The sequence below is a fragment of the Zootoca vivipara genome, chromosome 5, assembly GCF_963506605.1.
Source record: "Zootoca vivipara chromosome 5, rZooViv1.1, whole genome shotgun sequence".
Taxonomy (NCBI): domain Eukaryota; kingdom Metazoa; phylum Chordata; class Lepidosauria; order Squamata; family Lacertidae; genus Zootoca; species Zootoca vivipara.
Genome location: NC_083280.1, coordinates 40,058,459 through 40,079,988, shown reverse-complemented (window position 1 = coordinate 40,079,988; position 21,530 = coordinate 40,058,459). Strand labels below are relative to the sequence as shown.

General features: G+C 41.3%; 1 protein-coding gene across 2 annotated transcripts in view; it reads right to left on the bottom strand.

The window, feature by feature from the left end:
• Positions 1 to 21,530, bottom strand: part of GIGYF2 (GRB10 interacting GYF protein 2) — a 76,042-nt gene that overhangs the window by 8,254 nt on the left and 46,258 nt on the right. For both annotated transcript variants that reach the window (XM_035133107.2, XM_060274654.1), the window contains 14 exons: positions 19,966 to 20,145; positions 16,196 to 16,413; positions 15,934 to 16,099; positions 15,654 to 15,851; positions 15,225 to 15,415; positions 13,506 to 13,665; positions 8,291 to 8,457; positions 6,931 to 7,022; positions 5,239 to 5,346; positions 4,494 to 4,594; positions 3,856 to 3,956; positions 3,421 to 3,579; positions 2,168 to 2,326; positions 1,497 to 1,733 (listed from right to left, as the gene is read on the bottom strand). In XM_035133107.2, coding sequence (XP_034988998.2) covers positions 1,497 to 1,733; positions 2,168 to 2,326; positions 3,421 to 3,579; positions 3,856 to 3,956; positions 4,494 to 4,594; positions 5,239 to 5,346; positions 6,931 to 7,022; positions 8,291 to 8,457; positions 13,506 to 13,665; positions 15,225 to 15,415; positions 15,654 to 15,851; positions 15,934 to 16,099; positions 16,196 to 16,413; positions 19,966 to 20,145 — 2,237 coding nt within the window. The remainder of the gene's footprint in view (positions 1 to 1,496; positions 1,734 to 2,167; positions 2,327 to 3,420; positions 3,580 to 3,855; positions 3,957 to 4,493; positions 4,595 to 5,238; positions 5,347 to 6,930; positions 7,023 to 8,290; positions 8,458 to 13,505; positions 13,666 to 15,224; positions 15,416 to 15,653; positions 15,852 to 15,933; positions 16,100 to 16,195; positions 16,414 to 19,965; positions 20,146 to 21,530) is intronic.

Below are 21,530 nucleotides of genomic sequence, written 5' to 3'. Positions count from 1 at the left end.
CCTGCCAGGTGTGTACCCAACCTCCAATTAATCTTTATAGTACCAACAATAGTCATAATTTCTACAGCAATATAATAGTTAGATTCAAGCACCTGACTGTGCTGTGAATGAAATGGAAATTATTTAAAGGAAAAGAAATGAAGCAAACAAAACAGCTGAGGGAAGAAGACAGTAGTAGCATGGAGAAACAATGAAAAATGCATTTTAAAAAGTCTGATGCAGAGACCCATGCCATTCAAAACCAACAACTTCATCCTCCATTTTTATACGGCTCATACTCCCAAGACCTGTGTACATGGTACTGACTTCATTTTATCTTCACACCTACCTGGTGAAGCAGATTAGACTGGCCCAAGTTTATCCAGTGAGTTTCATGACAGTGTTATGATTTGAATCCAGGTTTCTCTACTCCTAGTTTTATGCTCTAAATCAGGAGTGGAGAACCTTTTTACCCAATGAACCAGAACATTATTTTCCCCACCCCTGCTGGTCAACTCTGGCAGCGGGACAAGGGGCACCCACCTTTAAATCATCTGGTGCCATTATGATGTCAAGTCACTGATAGCTGTCTTCAATTCAGTGGACAACCAGCAACACTCCTGCTAATGGTCTCAGTGACTGAGCTGATATATAAAAGTTCAGGCAGTTGCTAAGGTACCCTGGACCTAAGTTGTTTGGGGCTTGTAAATTAAGAAAAGGACCTTAAACCTGGCTCAGTAGTAGATGGGCAGCTAATGCAGATGTTTTAACAATGGTGTCACATGTTGTGGGCTATGTGCCCCCGCTAACAGACTGGCCACTGCATTCTATACCAGCTGAAGCTTCTGGAGCACGACCAAGGGCAGTCCCACATAGAGAGCATTGCAGTAATCCAGCCTCAAGAATGCAACATGGATTACAGTAGTCAGGCTATCCTTGGTGAAGGATAGTTCCAGGTAGCACTCTGGAAGGGTTTAGCTTAAAAATGAAGCATTACTCAGGATATGTGCACCCATATACATTTTTGGTAGGGTGGCAAGTTGCTTCTCATTGTACTTTCTCAGATCTATAGTTATGGACAGAAATGCACACCCTGAGCAGGGCGGGGGGTAGGAATTATATGTGTCAAGGAAATCTTAAATTTTCTGTAAATTATAGAGATTTGCATATCTATACTGCTTTCATGTTTTAGTTATTACTTATTATTAATTTCAACAACTTAAATATCACTTAGCACTGTAATATCTTTGAGGTACACTCATACACTCTATGAGGTACACTGAGCAGTAAAGAGATAAACTGGACAAACTGGGATGCCACAGACTGAAGTTAGAGCTGCCCATCTCCTGCTTCTGGTGCCCAATTCCAAGAGCATTAAAAGGCAGGTTCTGGCAAAGGTTGCGTAAATTTTAGCACAGCTAACGGAGAGCTTCTCTGCTGGCTTGGGCTGTGAGCATAACCTGTGAGAGTGGGTTTATGGCAATGAGAAAAAGAGTAACATTACGAAGAATCAGTACCTTCATCTGTGCAAGTTGCTGCTGCTGTTGCTGCTGCTGCAATCGACGCAAAGCCTCCTGCTGCTGCTGCCTCTGCCTCATAATTTCTTTCTGGCGTTGGAGTTCCAGCTCTTTACGTTTTCGTTCTTCCTCTTCATGCCTCTGTCGGGCTGCTTCTTCTTCCATGCGCAGCCGGTTTTCTTCTAGCTGACGCTTTGCCTCTGCTTCTTCACGTGCCCATTTGGCAGCCTCCTCTTCCTTCCCAGAACAGAAATAATATGCAGAGTCTCTAAAATGGACTAACCTAGATTAAAATGCTTCCTTTTTGTTTGTTTCAAGATACATAGGATTGCAAAGAATCCTTTGCTTCTAAGAATGCAACCTGTGCTAGAACACAACAATCTGATAAAATATACCGGTAGCTTTAGAAAATGCCCCAGAGCAGCCATCAAAGCTCTTGTTACACTCCTAATGTGACTTTGTTTCAGAAATCCAAAACTTTAAGACTCTACCAATTCAAAACTGATAAATGGTCTTAAACAAAAGGAAAGGTCCCTCTGCACTGTTTGATCTAATAATGGCTCATTCACTTATGCATTATCACTTGATGTAGTCAACAAGTGAGCATACATGTGTGAACCAGCCTCTGATTCTTGCAGGTCTTAACTGCAAAAGATTTCCCTTCTTTTCACCTGTTTACGAAGCAACTCTTCTCGCTGTAGTCTTTCTTCCTCTTCTCTTCTCCTCTCTTCCAGTCTTCTAAGTGCTTCTTCTTGTTGTTGCCGTTCTTCTTCTTCCCGCTGCCGTCTTAGTGCAATTTCTTGTTCCCTCTGCCGCCTTAGGGCTTCTTCCTGCACACGGAAATAAAAAGAAAGAAATTAGCTAAAAGTGTGGATCTGCATTTAAATTCCTATTCATGGGATGCTGGATAGTAAGGGCCCCCTGACCTGGCTGCTCTGATTCTGACCTGAAGCCAGGGGTCTTTTAAATGAAATGACAGCAGTTGGGAATGCATAGGGGCAGGGGCTGACTTCACTTTGGGGGTGCAAGTCAGCAGTGGGCAGGGCCATCCTCTTTTCTCACTCTCTCTTTCTGCTCTCCAAATTAATACCCTACCCAGAGATTACCCAAAATCAAATTTCCCGTTTCCTGAAATTATCACCCAGGTGCTCCAAATTCAATTTAGTCCTTCCCCAAATTAATATCCCACCCCAATAATACTTCTGCCTTTCTGGAAGGCAAGACTGAGGCTGCTGGTGATGTGTGTGCTTGCTCTGGAGGCTGTTCAACAGGCCATAACCTAGAGCAGACACATGCTTGGTTGCTAAAGATAAACAGACAGAGTCCTTAAACAGTCTTTTCCCAGGTGTCTCCCCCAAGTCACAAAAGTGTTCTTTCTAACACAAAAAGTGGCAATCTGCCTCCTGACCCTATTACTTAGAAGTAATAGGGTCCCTTCAAGGGAAAAACAGGCTTCTGAGAAGCCTTGCCCTTGACAGTAGCCAGGGGAATGGTGCTGAAGAATGCTGCAATGGCAAGAGGCCCCTTTGGAAGCTTTACAGGCTCTCTTTCTGGAGTGTAAGGCTTGGGGGTGTCATGTCCTGTATTGCAAGGGTTAGACTAGATGACCCTTGGGTCCGTTCCAACTCTACGATTCTATGAGGAAGAGCTCCTGGAACGTAACATTGATCATACTTACCCCACCTGTCCTAAATAAAATTCTTATTTATTTATGTATTTTCTTTATTACGGGGATTTCTGCACATCCTTCAAATAAATCCTCAGCGTAGCTTCCAAAAAATAAACATGTATGATTGAGCTAAAAAAACTGAACACACTTTGGACATAAAAGGTGGAAGGAACAAAAATAACTTCCTTCACATGAACTGGGAAAATGTGTTCTCTTAAAGATACTGAAATAGTATTTATATATTTGAGATGTCACCTGCTTTCTGCGTGCGAGCTCCTCCTCTTCTCTTCTTTTTCTTTCTTCTTCTTGTCTCCTGATGAGCTCTTCCTGTTGCCTCCGTAGCTCCTCCTCTCTTTTCCGCTCTTCTTCTTCTCTTTTGGCCCTCAGTTCTGCTTCTCTCCTCTCCTGCTCTAGCTGAATTAAAGATGTAACATTAGAAGTAAAGACCTCTTCAACTAGCACATTATTCCCACTAGTTACAATCACTCTCATCAGCATCCTCTTCTACAACTACGTTTGATTGGTCTTCCCTAAACCGTGTCCTTGCAATGTCTTGTTGTTGTTGTTGTTTTTTAAAAAGCCCAATTAAGAATTAGTAAGTTGTGTCCCAATTACACTAAATCAGTATAAGGCATGTCAAATGAAATGAAATGAAAAGCTGCAACTGGAATGGTTTCTACTGTTTCTTACCTTAGCAGTTTTGGCTTTTTCAAGCTGCTGTAACTGTTCTAGAGCTGGTCCCTGAGCTGTAGTGTCGATTGGGAGATCCCAGACACTGCTTCCTTCCCAGACTGCAAAAAGGGGGGAAATGTAGGCTGTTGGTTAATTAATATTTAAATTAGGAGACCACAGAGCCAAGAAGCTAGTAATTCTGTATACCAATTCACTGATAATTTAAAAAATATCACATGCACTATATGTTTTGATAAGTAAGACCGTTAAATGACCTCTTTTGTGTACCTTTAGTTTTTCCTTTTTTAGGAGGGGGAGGGGGAGGAAGCCTGCTAAGGATGTGTAGCTAGGCATAAATTAAGGAGGTAGAATGAGGCTGCTTACAGAAAGAATGAGAATGAAGAGACTACCACTGAGGGCATCTAAGATACAGCTTTTGTCTTTTATCTGCTTTATACTTGTATTTGTACCTCTCAAAACAGCAGCATCCCAAATCATGGTTTATGAGCTTTGATCCAAGAGGCAACCGTAGTTTTAGATCCTGGTTTGGCAATTATTCACAAACCGTGGTTTGTAAGCGACATTGGTTTGGAAATCATTTCAGGGTAGTTTGTTTTGTGTCTGAATGCAGTCAATATCAAAACACTGTTTTGTACCTGTAGCTTGTGGGGCTGCTGACTGAAGCTCCCAAATTGAGCCAGTGTCTGGCACTGACACAGACCTTGTTACAGGTGTCACCATGTTCTGTTCAGCTTTTCTGGAATATAAAGAGGAAGATTCAACATGCTACATCAAAAAGGTAGTTCTACTTAGAGGTCACAGGGGTGTGTTCTTTTTATTTTAAAATAAAATGGTTCTCTTTTTTCTCCTTCTTCTTCAGAAATTGTATTAAAGTAATATTAGGGCATAACTTCCTGACAATTCCAACACTGCTGAGCAAAATCCAGAACTCTTGAGATGCACAAAACTGTTCTTTAATACTGACCAGAATTTGAATGAACACTTTTGCTCTGGTCAATTAGTGAAATAGACTTCAATGAAAACAAATATGAGATGATAACAAATACAACCAACATAAATGGACAAAGTGACAACAGATATATTTCACAGTTTTAGTGACATTGACTTGAAGCAATTTTGAACAGGCATAAACAGAGTGCTATATATTCAGTAACCACTATCATGAGTACACTCTATAGGGGCCACTTTATACATTATATTCAGTGTTATATTACATGCCCTTTTAATAATGTGAAGTATGCACATGTCAGTTATGTGCAAGCAAACATTTCCAAAGACATGTTCTCAGGAAACCATCCATGGTGGCCTGAAGTTTACTTTCAATGTACTGGATTAACTTCTGCATAATGTGTGAAATGGCCCTGAAACCAGCATTCTTACCTCATTTTAAGTGCCTGGAACTGTTGCAGAAGGAGAGCCAGCTGCTGCTGCTGCTGTGATGAGAGAGCTGCTTTTTGCTGCTGTGCCATTACCTGGGCATACTGTTGTCTGGAAAAGAGAATGGGGAAAAGTTCACTCTACTTAGTTAAAGAATGACTATAAAAACCCAGGAGAGAAAAGAGCTGCTAGTTCATACAACAACTGACATTTAAACACATCAGTGCAAACCAGCACCCATCCACCAAAAATAAGAAATTTAAAAAATGCCATTTGAAGTGGCTATTCAAAACAGCGACACACAATATTTACCTAAATTATAGATTGGATTCTAACTATTCCTTTGTCATATATATAGGGTTCCTCCTTTCCATGGAAGGTTTTAAATGAACGGAGGATCATGATGGTGGAAAAGGAGTTTATTCGAGCCAACTCTCTCTACCATACAAGCCCTCCAGGGGACACATGGGAATGGAGGGGGAAAGAGAAATAAGTGAACATCACTTTCTCCCTTCCACTGGCAGGAGCATCCCATGAGCAGGTCTGCTCATGAAAAACTCCTGCCAGCAGAAGAGAACTCAGGTTACAAGCCTTTTATTTAAGCACTAGGCTGGCAGCCAAAAGCAACCAGGAGTTGCAGGCAGGCAAGTGAATGGGCTGGAGGAAGAGGAATAAAGTGCTCCATCCCTTCTCTGTGCCCAGAATAGAAACCAAATAGGCTGTTAACAGAGGAACACCAAAATGGAAGCCCTCTACCCCAGATATTGTGGACCACAACTCCCGCCAGCCCGGCCAGCATGGCCAATGGCCAGGGATGAAAATGGTAATCCACAACATCTGGGCAGCACCATGCTGGCTAGCCCTGACCTACCCCCCCCCAAAAGAGAGACCCTATATTCTCAATTCCTACCCCACATACTTGCAGTAGACCTACTGCTGTCCACAGAACCAGAAAGCAATGACTGATGTTGCGTAACTTTGACAAAGAACAACTTGAATCAAGAGCTGCCACTATCTGCCAAAGCTTGTCTTTGTCATAGCCACCACTTTCCCACTGTTTCTCACACTTTCTTGCTCACTCCCTGTCCTGACCATCACGGGCAGCATGTGCCCTATACTAGCAGGATGGTGCAAGACAAACCAAACTATCTAGGAGAAATTTTGTGAGCCTACTTACTCCTCTTGTCACCCAGAGGGAGACTCTAGGTAAGCAGACTGACTGCTGGAGATAAGGAGCAGCAACAATAAGTGAGCTAATGGAATTGCCACTGGGTAGTTTAAGTTGTCTCATAATGGGTCCTCCTTCTGCTAGGTGATAGGGGCATATGCCATCAGCAGGGACAGAGGACTTTGGATGGAGTGGGTGGTGGCAGCAGTGGCTGTTGTTCCTCCTCCTCTCACCACTCAGGGGGAGGTATGTGGCTGGGAAGTGAGAAGGAAGAGCTGCCATGTACAGGGATGTCTTGCAGTCCACTTAGTATGAAAAATTGGACTGCCCTGCTCTAGATCATTAAAACAAAGCAACATGGCCATTGGCAGATATTTGTGTAGACCAGGGGATGCTAACCTGTGGTGCTCCAGATGCTGTTCCAACTCCCATCAACCCCAGTCGGCATGTGCAATGATCAGGGATGAAGGGAATTATAGTCCAACATCTGGAGGGCCAAAGGTTAGCCACCCCTGATGTAAACTTACTGTAACAAAAATTGCTGGTACTGGAGGTGCTGCATTTGGTACATGGCTGTGAATTCCTGTTGTCTAGTCAGTCGTTCCTGGTCCAACTCTCCCTGTGGTTGTAAACAAATCGATAGCTGAACTTGCACCAAATGTTAGGATTCATGAGCATATGCACAACTATGATTACAGTGACCTACACATTATGATTATGAAATACTTTTTATATAAAAGTTATTAAATGGAACAACATTTTTACAGATTACTGTGTTTAGTTAAAAAGTATAAAGGATTGTGTGAAGTGGAAATTAAAGGGGTGTATATAGTTAAACTGTGTCTAGGGAACATTCCTTGACAAAGGAAACTGGAGCAAATATCCCCAGTGCATAAGATACATGCTCATCTACCTCGAGGAAGGCCCTATGCTTTCCTACTTCACCTCTCCCAGATATGAAGAACGAGGGAGTAGCCCTGTGCCACATGCTAAATCAAGCCACAGCGGCAGAAGCAAGGCAGGCTTGTTAGTGTGTGAGCTCCAATCCTTTGGGGTTCCTTTTACTGTCTCACAGTAGAGTTACCCAGAAAGTCTTCCTGTGTCTTCACAGCAGCAGCAGTCCAGCTTTCTATCGGTGAATGCCCGTGAAGGAATAAACACCTCACCCATTCAGTTCTTCTCCAAAGTATTTATTTATATTACAAGTTGCATAACTTTATATCACTACTGGTCTACATAAATAAAACAGAACAATATACAGAGATTTCAATCCTCTCTGCTCCCTGCAGTGATCCAGCTAGAGACACAGGTTCAGAGACTCTTATAGATAAAGGCAGACACTGAATCTCTCTTCCCCCAGACATGTCTAGATAAAGACACCTGTTGCTGGGGAGAATTCTCGCTGCTAAGCAGAACTGGTTCAAGGACAAATCTGATTCAAAGATCGTTTCAGGTTTACCTTTGGAATACACCAACAAGGCTGGAGTCAGGAGGACCACAACTAGTAACATGCTTGAAAAAAGGAGTAAGTGTCAGGGGCCTCAGTAGGAGCTACCTTTTACTGATAGTGGCTTAATTTCCTTCTGCAATTTGCTGTGCATAGAAAGCAGTTCAGCCAGAACCAACTGAAGCAGCATTCAAAGGCTTTTAGGTAAGTGAACTAGTAGCAATAATAGCTTTTGCTATTTCACTGCTAGGTACAGTAAGCACTTTTCCCTTCCTGTATGGAAAGCCCGTTCTATTGCGGCTCAGAGTATATGTTCAACATACAAGCAGTCTCTCTAAAGGTCATTGCTGCTCTGTGCCTGGTAGCACACGAACCCCTAAAACTGGCATGTCTTAATTTTCTAATTTAAAGTTAACTGTTTTACACATTGTCATACTTACCAAATGCAGAGATGGTGCTGGACCTGGCGTGAAAGGAACCCTGCCCCACATTTTCATGATGTCTCCAAGTGGCTGGAAGCTCTCATCACATGCTCTTTTCACCAACAGTGACATTGTGAAATACCCGGCCTGGAACCACTCTGTCATCTCTTGGTTACTGAACGGACCTGCAAAATCATCAAGGGTTGAAATCCATGAAGCCAAGAGTGAAACCTCTACTGAGTGTTGCACCCAACAGTCACAGCCCATATAGAGCCTGGTATCTGGGGGACTACTCTAAGTATGTGGCGTATGTGTCTTGATCTTACTTATAGAGCTAGACATTTTCTGATGCCACCCTAAATACATAGGCAGTGTATTGTAATTTCCCTTAATATTCCAGTGGGAAAAATGAACATAATACCTAGACTAGTTTATATCTTAAGAGGAATTCCAATTCACATACTGAGCAAATACTTTTACAAAATTTAAATCTTTGTTTAGAAAATGCCTTTGGGGCTCTTCAGTTCCAATAATATCTATGTAAAAAATGCAAATACCAATAAAAGGAGGATGATTTGGGATCCCTGACTTAGAATTGTATCACCAAGTATAGTTACTGTCAGGTACACAATTCTGGAGACCCATAACTGAAAACAACTGTCCAAATTGGGCTACTTTGGAATATTCCTATGTAGCACCTTTAGAAAGATGGGCAGCACTTGGGTCTAAATACATTAATAATCAAGATGCTATTGAAACAATAACATCAGTTCAAACGATATGGCACCACATGTCCAGAAAATATAAATCTGACCTTTTCTCCCACAACAAATGACTTTGTGGGGAAACCTGTCTTTAAAAATCGGAAACGAAATAGTTGTATGGAAGAGGTGGATGAATTTGGGTATATTAACGTTAGAACAGCTGATAAATGAAGAGGATGAATATTATACATATTCTGTCTTAAGAGACAAATACAGATTACCTACAAATGCTCAATGGCAAGATCTCCAGATAAAACACTTGCTAACCACCATCTACGGACCAGCAGCTTTTACAGCCAGAGAGACCCCAGAGATATTGAAGCAACTGTTTAATTCTTACACAACAAAAAACCCAGCCATCGACATATATATATATAAATCTATGTCACTAGCAAACCAATTTGATATACAGGTACTGAGGGAGGAATGGAAAAAATAATTGGAGATCTCAACTTTGACCCCACAGTGGGAATTTGTGTTAAGTGCTATTACAGGGGTGTCTCTAGACCTTAAACTGAGGGTCATACAACAAAAAAGTAATATTTAGAATATACTGGACCCCATTACGTTTGTTTAAAAAAAGGCTATCTAAGGTATCTAACTGTTGCAGATGCAATAGGGATAATGCTTCTCTAAAACATGTTTTTTCATTGTCATATACTGAAAGATTTTTGGCAGAAGGTAACTGAAACTATCAACAGAACTGTATGGAACAACCTTACATTCAAAGAGCAAAATATCCTCTTGAATTAATATACCCAGCACATAGAACCTTACAAAGGGACAATATGAGTGGATTCTCTGTGCCTTTGTTGTTGTTGTTGTTTAGTCGTTTAGTCGTGTCCGACTCTTCGTGACCCCATGGACCATAGCACGCCAGGCACTCCTGTCTTGCACTGCCTCCCGTAGTTTGGTCAAACTCATGTTCGTAGCTTCGAGAACACTGTCCAACCATCTTGTCCTCTGTCGTCCCCTTCTCCTAGTGCCCTCAATCTTTCCCAACATCAGGGTCTTTTCCAAGGATTCTTCTCTTCTCATGAGGTGGCCAAAGTATTGGAGCCTCAGCTTCACGATCTGTCCTTCCAGGGAGCACTCAGGGCTGATTTCCTTAAGAATTGATAGGTTTGATCTTCTAGCAGTCCATGGGACTCTCAAGAGTCTCCTCCAGCACCATAATTCAAAAGCATCAATTCTTCGGCGATCAGCCTTCTTTATGGTCCAGCTCTCACTTCCATACATCACTGCTGGGAAAACCATAGCTTTAACTATACGGACCTTTGTCGGCAAGGTGATGTCTCTGCTTTTTAAGATGCTGTCTAGGTTTGTCATTGCTTTTCTCCCAAGAAGCAGGCGTCTTTTAATTTCGTGACTGCTGTCACCATCTGCAGTGATCAAGGAGCCCAAGAAAGTAAAATCTCTCACTGCCTCAATTTCTTCCCCTTCTATTTGCCAGGAGGTGATGGGACCAGTGGCCATGATCTTGGTTTTTTTGATGTTGAGCTTCAGACCATATTTTGCGCTCTCCTCTTTCACCCTCATTAAAAGGTTCTTTAATTCCTCCTCACTTTCTGCCATCAAGGTTGTGTCATCTGCATATCTGAGGTTGTTGATATTTCTTCCGGCAATCTTAATTCCTGCTTGGGATTCATCTAGTCCAGCCTTTCGCATGATGAATTCTGCATATAAGTTAAATAAGCAGGGAGACAATATACAACCTTGCCGTACTCCTTTCCCAATTTTGAACCAATCAGTTGTTCCATATCCAGTTCTAACTGTAGCTTCTTGTCCCACATAGAGATTTCTCAGGAGACAGATGAGGTGATCAGGCACTCCCATTTCTTTAAGAACTTGCCATAGTTTGCTGTGGTCGACACAGTCAAAGGCTTTTGCATAGTCAATGAAGCAGAAGTAGACGTTTTTCTGGAACTCTCTAGCTTTCTCCATAATCCAGCGCATGTTTGCTATTTGGTCTCTGGTTCCTCTGCCCTTTCGAAATCCAGCTTGCACTTCTGGGAGTTCTCGGTCCACATACTGCCTAAGCCTGCCTTGTAGAATTTTAAGCATAACCTTGCTAGCGTGTGAAATGAGCGCAATTGTGCGGTAGTTGGAGCATTCTTTGGCACTGCCCTTCTTTGGAATTGGGATGTAGACTGATCTTCTCCAATCCTCTGGCCATTGCTGAGTTTTCCAAACTTGCTGGCATATTGGGTGTAGCACCTTAACAGCATCATCTTTTAAAATTTTAAATAGTTCAGCTGGAATATCATCACTTCCACTGGCCTTGTTATTAGCAGTGCTTTCTAAGGCCCATTTGACTTCACTCTCCAAGATGTCTGGCTCAAGGTCAGCAACCACACTACCTGGGGTGTACGAGACCTCCATATCTTTCTGGTATAATTCCTCTGTGTATTCTTGCCACCTCTTCTTGATGTCTTCTGCTTCTGTTAGGTCCTTACCACTTTTGTCCTTGATTATGGTAATCTTTGTACGAAATGTTCCTTTCATATCTCCAATTTTCTTGAACAGATCTCTGGTTTTCCCCATTCTATTGTTTTCCTCTATTTCTTTGCATTGCTCATTTAAGAAGACCCTCTTATCTCTCCTTGCTGTTTTTTGGAAATCTGCATTCAGTTTCCTGTATCTTTCCCTATCTCCCTTGCATTTTGCTTGCCTCCTCTCCTCCGCTATTCGTAAGGCCTCGTTGGACAGCCATTTTGCCTTCTTGCATTTCCTTTTCCTTGGGATGGTTTTCGTTGCTGCCTCCTGTATAATGTTACGAGCCTCCATCCATAGTTCTTCAGGCACTCTGTCCACCAAATCTAAATCCTTAAACCTGTTCCTCACTTCCACTGTGTATTCATAAGGGATTTGATTCAGATTGTATCTTACTGGCCCAGTGGTTTTTCCTACTTTCTTCAGTTTAAGCTGGAATTTTGCTATAAGAAGCTGATGATCTGAGTTACAGTCAGCTCCAGGTCTTGTTTTTGCTGACTGTATAGAGCTTCTCCATCTTTGGCTGCAGAGAATATAATCAATCTGATTTCGATGCTGCCCATTTGGTGATATCCATGTGTAGAGTCGTCTCTTGTGTTGTTGGAAAAGAGTGTTTGTGATGACCAGCTTGTTCTCTTGACAGAACTCTATTAGCCTTTGCCCTGCTTCGTTTTGAACTCCAAGGCCAAACTTGCCAGTTGTTCCTTTTATCTCTTGATTCCCTACTTTAGCATTCCAATCCCCTGTAATGAGAAGAACATCCTTCTTTGGTGTCATTTCTAGAAGGTGTTGTAGGTCTTCATAGAATTGGTCAATTTCACTTTCTTCAGCACCGGTAGTTGGTGCATAAACTTGGATTACTGTGATGTTAAAAGGTCTGCCTTGGATTCGTATCGAGATCATTCTGTCATTTTTGAGATTGCATCCCATTACAGCTTTTGCCACTCTTTTGTTGACTATGAGGGCCACTCCATTTCTTCTACAGGATTCTTGCCCACAGTAGTAGATATGATAGTCACCCGAACTGAATTCACCCATTCCCTTCCATTTTAGTTCACTGATGCCCAGGATGTCGATATTTATTCTTGTCATCTCATTTTTGACCACATCCAGCTTACCTCTATTCATGGTTCTTACATTCCAGGTTCCTATGCAATATTTTTCTTTACAGCATCGGACTTTCCTTTCGCTTCCAGGCATATCCGCAACTGAGCGTCCTTTCGGCTTTGGCCCAGCCGCTTCATCAGCTCTGAATCTACTTGTACTTGTCCTCCGCTCTTCCTCAGTAGCATGTTGGACGCCTTCCGACCTGAGGGGCTCATCTTCCAGCGTCATAACTTTTATATGCCTGTTGTCTTTGTCCATGGAGTTTTCTTGGCAGGGATACTGGAGTGGCTTGCCAGTTCCTTCTCCAGGTGGATCATGTTTAGTCAAAACTCTCCACTATGACCTGTCCATCTTGGGTGGCCCTGCATGGCATAGCTCATAGCTTCTCTGAGTTATTCAAGCCCCTTCGCCACGACAAGGCATTGATCCCAGCACATAGAACCTTACAAAGGGACAATATGAGTGGATTCTCTGTGCCTTTACCACAGCAAAAAGATTAAGACTGATGAATTAGAAAAATGAAAATGCGGCTCCCTTCTACGATTGGATGGAAGACTTATACAAACTCGCAACATATGAACAACTTGCATATAAACGCAGACTTCCCATGGACAGATTCAATGATATTTGGAATCCATTCTTACAAATACTGTACAGTAATAGGTTAAGATCTGTTGGAGTGCAATAACAACTTTGTAAAGTATACAGTATACATGGATTCCCCCCTCCCCACTTTACTTTGCCTTCTACATGGGTGCTGTTTCTTTTTCTCTTTTGTTTATGTCTCACCATGTTTAGTGCACATATAACTAAAAAACAACAACATTCCAGTGAAATAAAAATAAAAAGCAGTAAGGATGAAAGCTTACCCTGAATTTCTCCCTGTGGATCTTTGTAGAACCACTTTTGCATGGCCTCGTGGAGTAATGGTACTGAAGTACCCTTTACTCTCTGCTCCTGAAGTTTGGCTGCTAGCCTTTCATCATCCAGGGCACTGTCCTGCAAATATGCCACCATTTTTTCTGCTTGCTGCAGTAAGAGGAAGGGGGGGGGGCATTAAGAATGACTGAGGTTACTACTGCCACGTTACACACAGTCAATGGAATAAGGTGAAATTCAGCAGAAAGCCTTATGAAGAATACCATCATGGTTGGTGGACTCAGATACAAAGGAATGAAAAAAATAAGTTTAAATAATTATGCAAAAAGATAATAAAGCTTGGCAGAACTGCTTGCCGGGAAGCAAGTCTTATTATCTGGTAAGCAGCAAGAATGGTCAGCTTCCGGAAACAGCCGAGGACGTTTTTGTTCCAACAGGCTTTCCCAGATGGATAAATGAGTCTTTATCACAAGTGTCTGCTTGTTAGGGCTTTAGTCTTGTTTGAAATGTCTGTTGCTTTTGTGTTTAATTGCTTTTCATTATTTTACGTGTAAATCACCTTGAGATTGTGGTTAATAGATTAACTGTAAAAATGGTAATGATGATGGCTGTATACATTGTGGTTGGAATTTTACAAGAAATTATTGGTCTTTAGAAATTCAAGTTTCTTGCAACATGTTTAAGCAACATTCAAACTACTGGAAAACGAAGAATTGTTTCTGGAGTCATCTTCAGAATCTATGTTCAGAGTCTTTTTCAGTCTGCATTTTCACTCAATTTTATTTGCCAAATTTGACACTGAGGGGCTCCTATATAAAATCAGCAGGGCTCTGAAGATGATCATGTGTAAATATCAATGCTTTACCCTTAAAACACATGTGACTGACATGGAAAAGGATTGGCCCTCTGTTCATGTGTATTTTGAGGGAGGGAATACAGTGTGTGTATATTTTGTACTTGAGTATCAGCAGCATGAGGTGACTCTCATATTCTCTACTGTGTACATGCATTCTGTCACAATGCTCATGAATGAAGTCAGGTGATTATCTATTTATATTAATGTCTGGGGGGGGATCCATTTTTCAACTTGATTCACTTAGTACTCACAAAGTTAACCTACTGGAGTTGCATACCAGACAAATATATAAGATAGATTCAACTTAATTTTGGAAAACAGGAATTGCCCTTCTTTAATATTAATTTTCCATTTTTGTTTGCGGAAGAGATGGCAGGAACACACAGGTTGAAACTGTTTTAATGAAAATTAAGTTGATTATCTGAAGTATTGTCAAACTGCAAAATATGTTTCATTTTTGCCCATTAGTACATCAATATAGTTTTGCCCATTTTCATGATCAGTTGCAAGAAAACATTGTAAAAGCAATTAGTTACCAGTCCTGCTCAAAACTAGTTTTCCTCTGCAGTTGCCAACTGTCGGTCTATGTGAGGGGTGTGCTAGTCTATAGTTGACTAGGTATATTAGCTCTAGGTTGCATCTTGAACTCCTATCTCCTATCTCCATCTTGGGTGCATAAGCATTGCTGACTTGTAAAGGCAACTGGTCTAAATCCCAAAGCTTTCTCCCACACTCACCTGAATCAGGTAGCTGCATTTACAATATATGTATACAAAAGAGTGGTGTTTCCTTCCAGCCTTTGAAGCACAACAACAAAAAAACAAACAAACCAGAATTCACGAAGATGCTCTACCTGTTCTAAATGTTTGAGGCCCTCTTCGTCATCAGGGTCAGTAGGAATATTACCCATCCCTGGAGCAGCTGTGACTGATGTCTGAACAGGCCTTAAGGCAGGAATTGAATTTGACTCTGGAGGAGGAAGATGAACAAGGGAAGCTGCTTCTGGAGAAATCTGCGGTAAAGGCTGGACAGCAGAAATTGGATCTGGGGGTGGGGAAGAATGGACATATAAATTCCTTTAAAGGCCCTTCTTTCTACCAGAACTGTGTTATTATGTGATAAAATGTATAATCAGACAATAAGCAAGCTGGCGTGCTTTCAACAATGCTTAAACAATGTATGAATTATCAGTTCATCCTTTCCACTTGCTTTGTCACTACAGTCTTTTATTTTATTTTGCAAACTTTGCATATACATTATGCCAAACCTGAAATATTATTACCTTCTCTGTTGGGCACTTTGGCTGATGGGATATCCTCCATTTGGTTTTCTTTATCTTCTCTTTTTTCTATTACTTCTGGAACACAGTCTTCCCTTCTTTCAAGCAGGCTTGTAGGTAATGGCTCCTGTGACTGGGATTTTGGTGGAGTACCTGACCTGGTGGATGGTGAAGATTCTTTGACTGTTTCTTCTGTTACTTCTGAAATGATTGGTAATTTTATTTAACTGAGCTGAAAGGTGGAAGCAAAACTTAAAGGATAGACCTGAGAAATCCTTATTACCTGCTGCTGCTGTATGCTCCGTCTTAACACTTTCCCTTCCGTGTGTCTTATCTACTTCTTTGGCTTCTTCATTGTGACTTCCTTCTGAATCAGACCTGTCTTCCCCTTCCTCTACAGGACGGAAATCCATTTCCTGTTCCTCAGGAATTGGCTCCTTTTGAACCTTCTAAGGAAAACACACATGCAAACAACAAACTTTATACTACTGGTTATAAATAATACAGTTGTTATTATTATGACAGGTTCACAAAAAGTTTCTCACTTTTAAGGAGAGGAATGCCCCAGATGAGTCAAAAGTCCCCATTTCTTCTTCTGCATCTTCTAAGCACCATTCAGGAAGGCTATCCCTATCATCATCCATACTGCCACTGCCACATCGCACTCTTCGATAACCCCGCTCATCATCCCGGTCTCGGAAGTCAAATTCAAACCTTCGCCGCCGCTCCATCTGTTCTCTCCAGCCTGCAGAACGAGGGCCGTCTAAGGGGGCGGGAAAGTAACTTTACAAAAGAGTCCCATAGGGCAAGAACTTGTTTGGAAGGAGAAAGGGATAGAGGAAAAGAGGATAGGGAAAAGAGAGGACAAAGTGACAGCACTTCAGAACGCCACTACAGTTTATGGTCCACCTTGAAACACGCATTTTATAAATATATTATCACTCTTTCCCCTTTATACCACTGTCTCTTTCAGCTATATTATTAATGTAAAGGACTACAGCCCAACTCCATGCAAGTGGTCTTAAAAGAACTAAAACAATTAAACTATGAGCTAATCCCAGGGCAGTTTTACTTTCTGAATAGCAGCCTCATAATCTCTTCAGCCACAGGGGGGCAGCCTTTGCTAGTAAGACCATTCTATGCGGTTCTATGAATCCAGATAAATACTACTTTATGGGGATTACCATATTTTTATGCTTCTCTTTGAGATCACAGGCAGTATCTATTCTACTAACTCCATCAGTCCCAAAGCATCTTCAAAACTGCTTGCCTTCACCCTCTGTCTGCTAGCTGACAATCCTCCTTTCTGGAGTTTGGAGTGTAGTTTGTAATCTGAGGTAATAAATTCTATTTATTTAATCTGCCCTTGTTTTGTATGTCACTATGGTGAAGTGGCCTGCTAGCACTATAATTCTGTGAAAGGATTTGTAGCCAACAAGCTTGTTTCTAAGCTTTGTTTCTAATGGCTGTGCAACTGTGCCCAAGCCTGCATGAGAATGAGGCAGGCAGGCACCAGCAGGTGTTGATGCACCTTTCTACAACCTGGGAGAGGTGAAGAATTTCCAAGCAAGTTGGTGTGAGCAATTATGGGGCTTGAAACGTGGTGACCTTCAAATGTGGTTTGGCATAAGCCACTTATTTTGCCTAACTTGGTTATACTAGATACAGGACACTATTTGTCATCCCGATAGAAATGGCTATTGGAATCAAAACTCTTGGATGTAGCTGAGCAAGCCTGCAGAACAAAAGGAGAGGAGAAAAGTAGGGTTGCTCTTTTACCTCTCCTGAGAGGCCAGCTGCCTTTGACTCTCCCTCCGCTGTCATCTAACAGCAGCCATTCTATCAGCCTAACTGTACTGCTTCCATCCCAGCAATAATTGAAAGAACTGTGACCTTTAAGAACTGGTGTCTGAGACTGCTTTCTTCTCTTCCTCTCTGCATTCCTTTTTTCTTGTGTGTCATGCCTTTCAGATTGCAAATCTGAGGGCAGGGACTGTTTTACATACTTTGTGAGCTGCTCTGGGAGTCTTTTGGGCTGCACAGCGGAGTAAAAGCTGTTTAATTAATTAATTAAAGCCCCCCTCTCTCTGTACACACAGAGAAAGAACAATATTTTGACCAAACAGCAAGGAACTGAGGGTTGTAGCCCAATACTATTTTGTGTGACTTCACTTTCCTCTCCCCACTAACCCCAAACAGTCCTCCATATGCTCTCCAAATTCAGAAGTTTGGGAAGCCTCTTGAGCAGGCATCGCCAAACTTCGGCCCTCCAGATGTTTTGGACTACAATTCCCATCATCCCTGACCACTGGTCCTCTTAGCTAAGGATCATGGGTGTTGTAGGCCAAAACATCTGGAGGGCCGCAGTTTGGGGGTGCCTGCTCTTGAGATTGGGAGGCCTTTCAAGCAGATTTGGGGGGGAAGGAGAGAAATATAAGTCCTGTTGTATGTGAAAGTCTGCTCATGCAATAATGGATTCCACCTGAAACTACTGCAACAACACATCACTGATCGAGAATATTCCATTACATAAATTTGAAGTGCTTACTGATAAGGGTATTTTCTACTTGTAGTGACTAAAATATACAGTGACAGTAGCTCATGTTTCTCTTGTAGTGATTATACCTTTTGACTGTGTCTCATGAAGAGTTCTGTATAGCTAATAAAGACTTAGCTCCATTTTCTACATTAACAGATATTAGTTCAACAAACAATGCTTTCCTGTTTGGGGCATGTAAGGTCTTAAACACAGATGTTATTTGGTATTTTGTGTCATGGCATTGTATCTAGAAAAGCTGGATCTTGTCTGAGTTTTAAAATTTGAGGTAACAGTGCCTCCCCTTCCAAACTGAGAGACAATGCGCTTTAATATCATATACACATTAGCTATTCCTATTCCCATGTGATATTACATTACAATAGTTCTAGTCTGATAAAGTGGTGAAAATGTAGACTGGGAGCAGAAAGGCCCAGGTTTAAATCCCTGCTCTGCCATGAAGTTTACTGGATGACAAGAACGAGGCCTCCATCTTTTAGGCTAACCCAGCTAAAAGGGTTATGCAGCTAAAATGGGGAGGGGAAAGCCTTGTATGTTGCTTTGAGATCACTGGAGAAAAAGAAGGATATAAATATAATGAACAAACAAGTAAGTTTCCCCTTTAAAAACTGCTTACTGAGCCTGCAAAGCATGGATGGGAAGTAGCAGATTTAAACACAATGGTACAGAATACAGTACTCAAGTTAGATCCTAACCATGGTACATAATTCTTATTAAACACAAGATACAGGTTTCTAAGGGCAGAGCCACGTTATAAAGTACAACAGACATTTAAAGCTCATGACATCCCCAAAAGAATCCTGGAATTGTACTTTGTTAAATGTCCTGAGAATCATAGCTCTGTGAAGGGACAACTACATTTCCTAGGATTCTCTGGGGAAGTCATGTGCTTTAAATGTGTGTCAGATGTGCCTTAAATGTGTGGTATAATAGATCTGCCCCCGAAATAAAGTGAATTTTGCTGTTCCTTGGAGCCAAGATTTTAATTACTGATTCTATATCAAATCAAACATTTTTAAATAATTTACTTGGAAATGCAGCAAATGAAAAATTGACAATGAATAAGCGTTATCCTAAACAGTTATATCTAAATTAAAGAGCAACTACAGAAAAACCCTCAGTATTCTACACAATGGGGTGTTTCTCTACACTTCCTTTAAAGTAGCAGAAATTACCCAATGATATTTCAGCCTCAGGACTTCTGTCAAAAGACAGATGGACTTATTGAGAACAATTTTTTTTATTAGATTGTTGTTCTTCATATGCTAAACAAGAAAATATTAAATGAACTGCAAGTACTTGTCCCTAAGTAAAACCTTCACATCTGATCATGTGGTGCTGGTTCAGCTGTTTCAATTCTGTTGAAGTTAGACACACTGCTGCTTTATTGTGCATTTATCAGTTATGTCTGACGTCAGGAAGACACACAATGCTGTATTCTCCATGACAAACAGTTTTTCCACTTCTATACAAGTAGCTGGAAGCATATGACAGAACTTCAGCCTCATGATTCAGAGTGATCACTAAAGGAAGCTACGTTTGGTGGAAAAGAAATCAGAGCAGGTAAGAAGAGCTGCTTTTGTCTAGACGTTCTGGAAATAGCGGGTTAAACAAAACAATCCATTTTAAAAACTAAAAACGATTTTGCCATCATAGAACAAGCCTTTCAAATATTGTTTTAGGAAGTTTTCCTTCCAGACATTGTTGGCTTGCTGCCTCTGACCAGTCTGTGCTGCAATTTTCCATATCTCCTCTCACCTGGACTATGAGGGCGCCATCTCTCACCATCCCTTCGCGAACCAGCCAGCCGCCAACCTCCATCATCATCTTCTCCATTTTGCTCTTCCCTGAAGATGCGCCAGTTCTCGCTCTCAGAGCGTATAAATTCATGCTTCCTTCCTGCTGCTACGGTTCCAGCATCCTCAAAGTTTGGTCTCACTGCAAGCAAATAAGTATGCAAGTATGTAACAGTCATTGTGAAGGGCACCTGAAATAGAATTCAGACCTTATGCAATTTACGTCATAAGATGCACAGGTGAAAGAAAACAAGAACAAATATATATTGCTTTACTTTTCTTATAATGATAAATGCTTTTCTTTAAGCTCTTCTTACAGTTTTTGTGGGCTAAAAACAAATGAAGGATTTCAGACTTCAAAAAGGAGATTTACAAAACAGCTGTAACCATTTAAGAAAGTCAAAAGTTCAATTTGCAACAAGCGATGGAAGAGCATCTGCAAAGTTTGCATAAACAGTTAGATGCCACCTGATGTTCAATGAGAGATTGCTTTACCATAGTTCAGAGGTATCAAGGCACTATTCCTGGTCACATCAAAGTTTACAATGGCACAAGCATTCTGTTGTTGTTTGTATGGGAGGTGTTCTTAAGCACTGCATAATCCAACTCAGTAAAAATGTTCTATTTATCATCTTTAAAATGTAACTCAACATGGTCTTCTATTTACCCTAGAATAGTTAAAACCTAAAAGCAGAATCTCTAAAATTTACATTTGGGTCAACAGCAATAAAATAATGACCAATGCCAGATGACTAGCATTAGAACCTTCATTGTCATCCATTTCAAATAACAGGTAATTAAAATAACTGTTTCATCCAAAAAACAATTGTCATAATGATGCTTAGAGAAATGATTGTCATTTGTGAGCAAACTAGAATAATTTTACATTTTATTCAATCAGGTCCTTCATAAAAAGTACAACAAGGGTAGATTTTGACTGGCAGCATGGGGTCATAGGGCTGGGCTTTGGTCCCTCTCCTGATGACAAAGGAAGGAGGGGAAAACTCTTTGGGACGTGGATGGCTCCCAATCAGTTTGTGATCTCACCAAGCTTGAAGAATTATCAGAGTCTTGTATCGACGTAAGGAAAGCAACACAAAAGTGCCCATGTTCCCAAAGTAAACAAGGTGGATAAAATGCCATCAGGTAGAAGATATTGCGTCCCATATTATGGAAAGCCCCAGTGACCCCACAATGCCAGTTGAAATCTACATTGGGAGAGTACCAATTGTACTGTTTCCTCCTAGCATCATGAGATCACTGCGTTGGAACATACCAAAGTGTACCCAATTAAGGGACATCCCAGCTGCAACGAAAAATGAATGTGGAAAGCCTGTTGTAGGGCACTGCGGCCAAAGGCAGCTTCAACGGAGATGCAAATGTCCATCTTGTAATGCATCATGAATGTACTGGGAGATACCCATGTGGCTGTCTTACAAATGTTCACTAGGGGGACTCAACCCTGGTAGAGTGGACAGTCAAATTTGTAGAGTGAGATACGATTCACCAAGTTGTAGGCTATAGAGG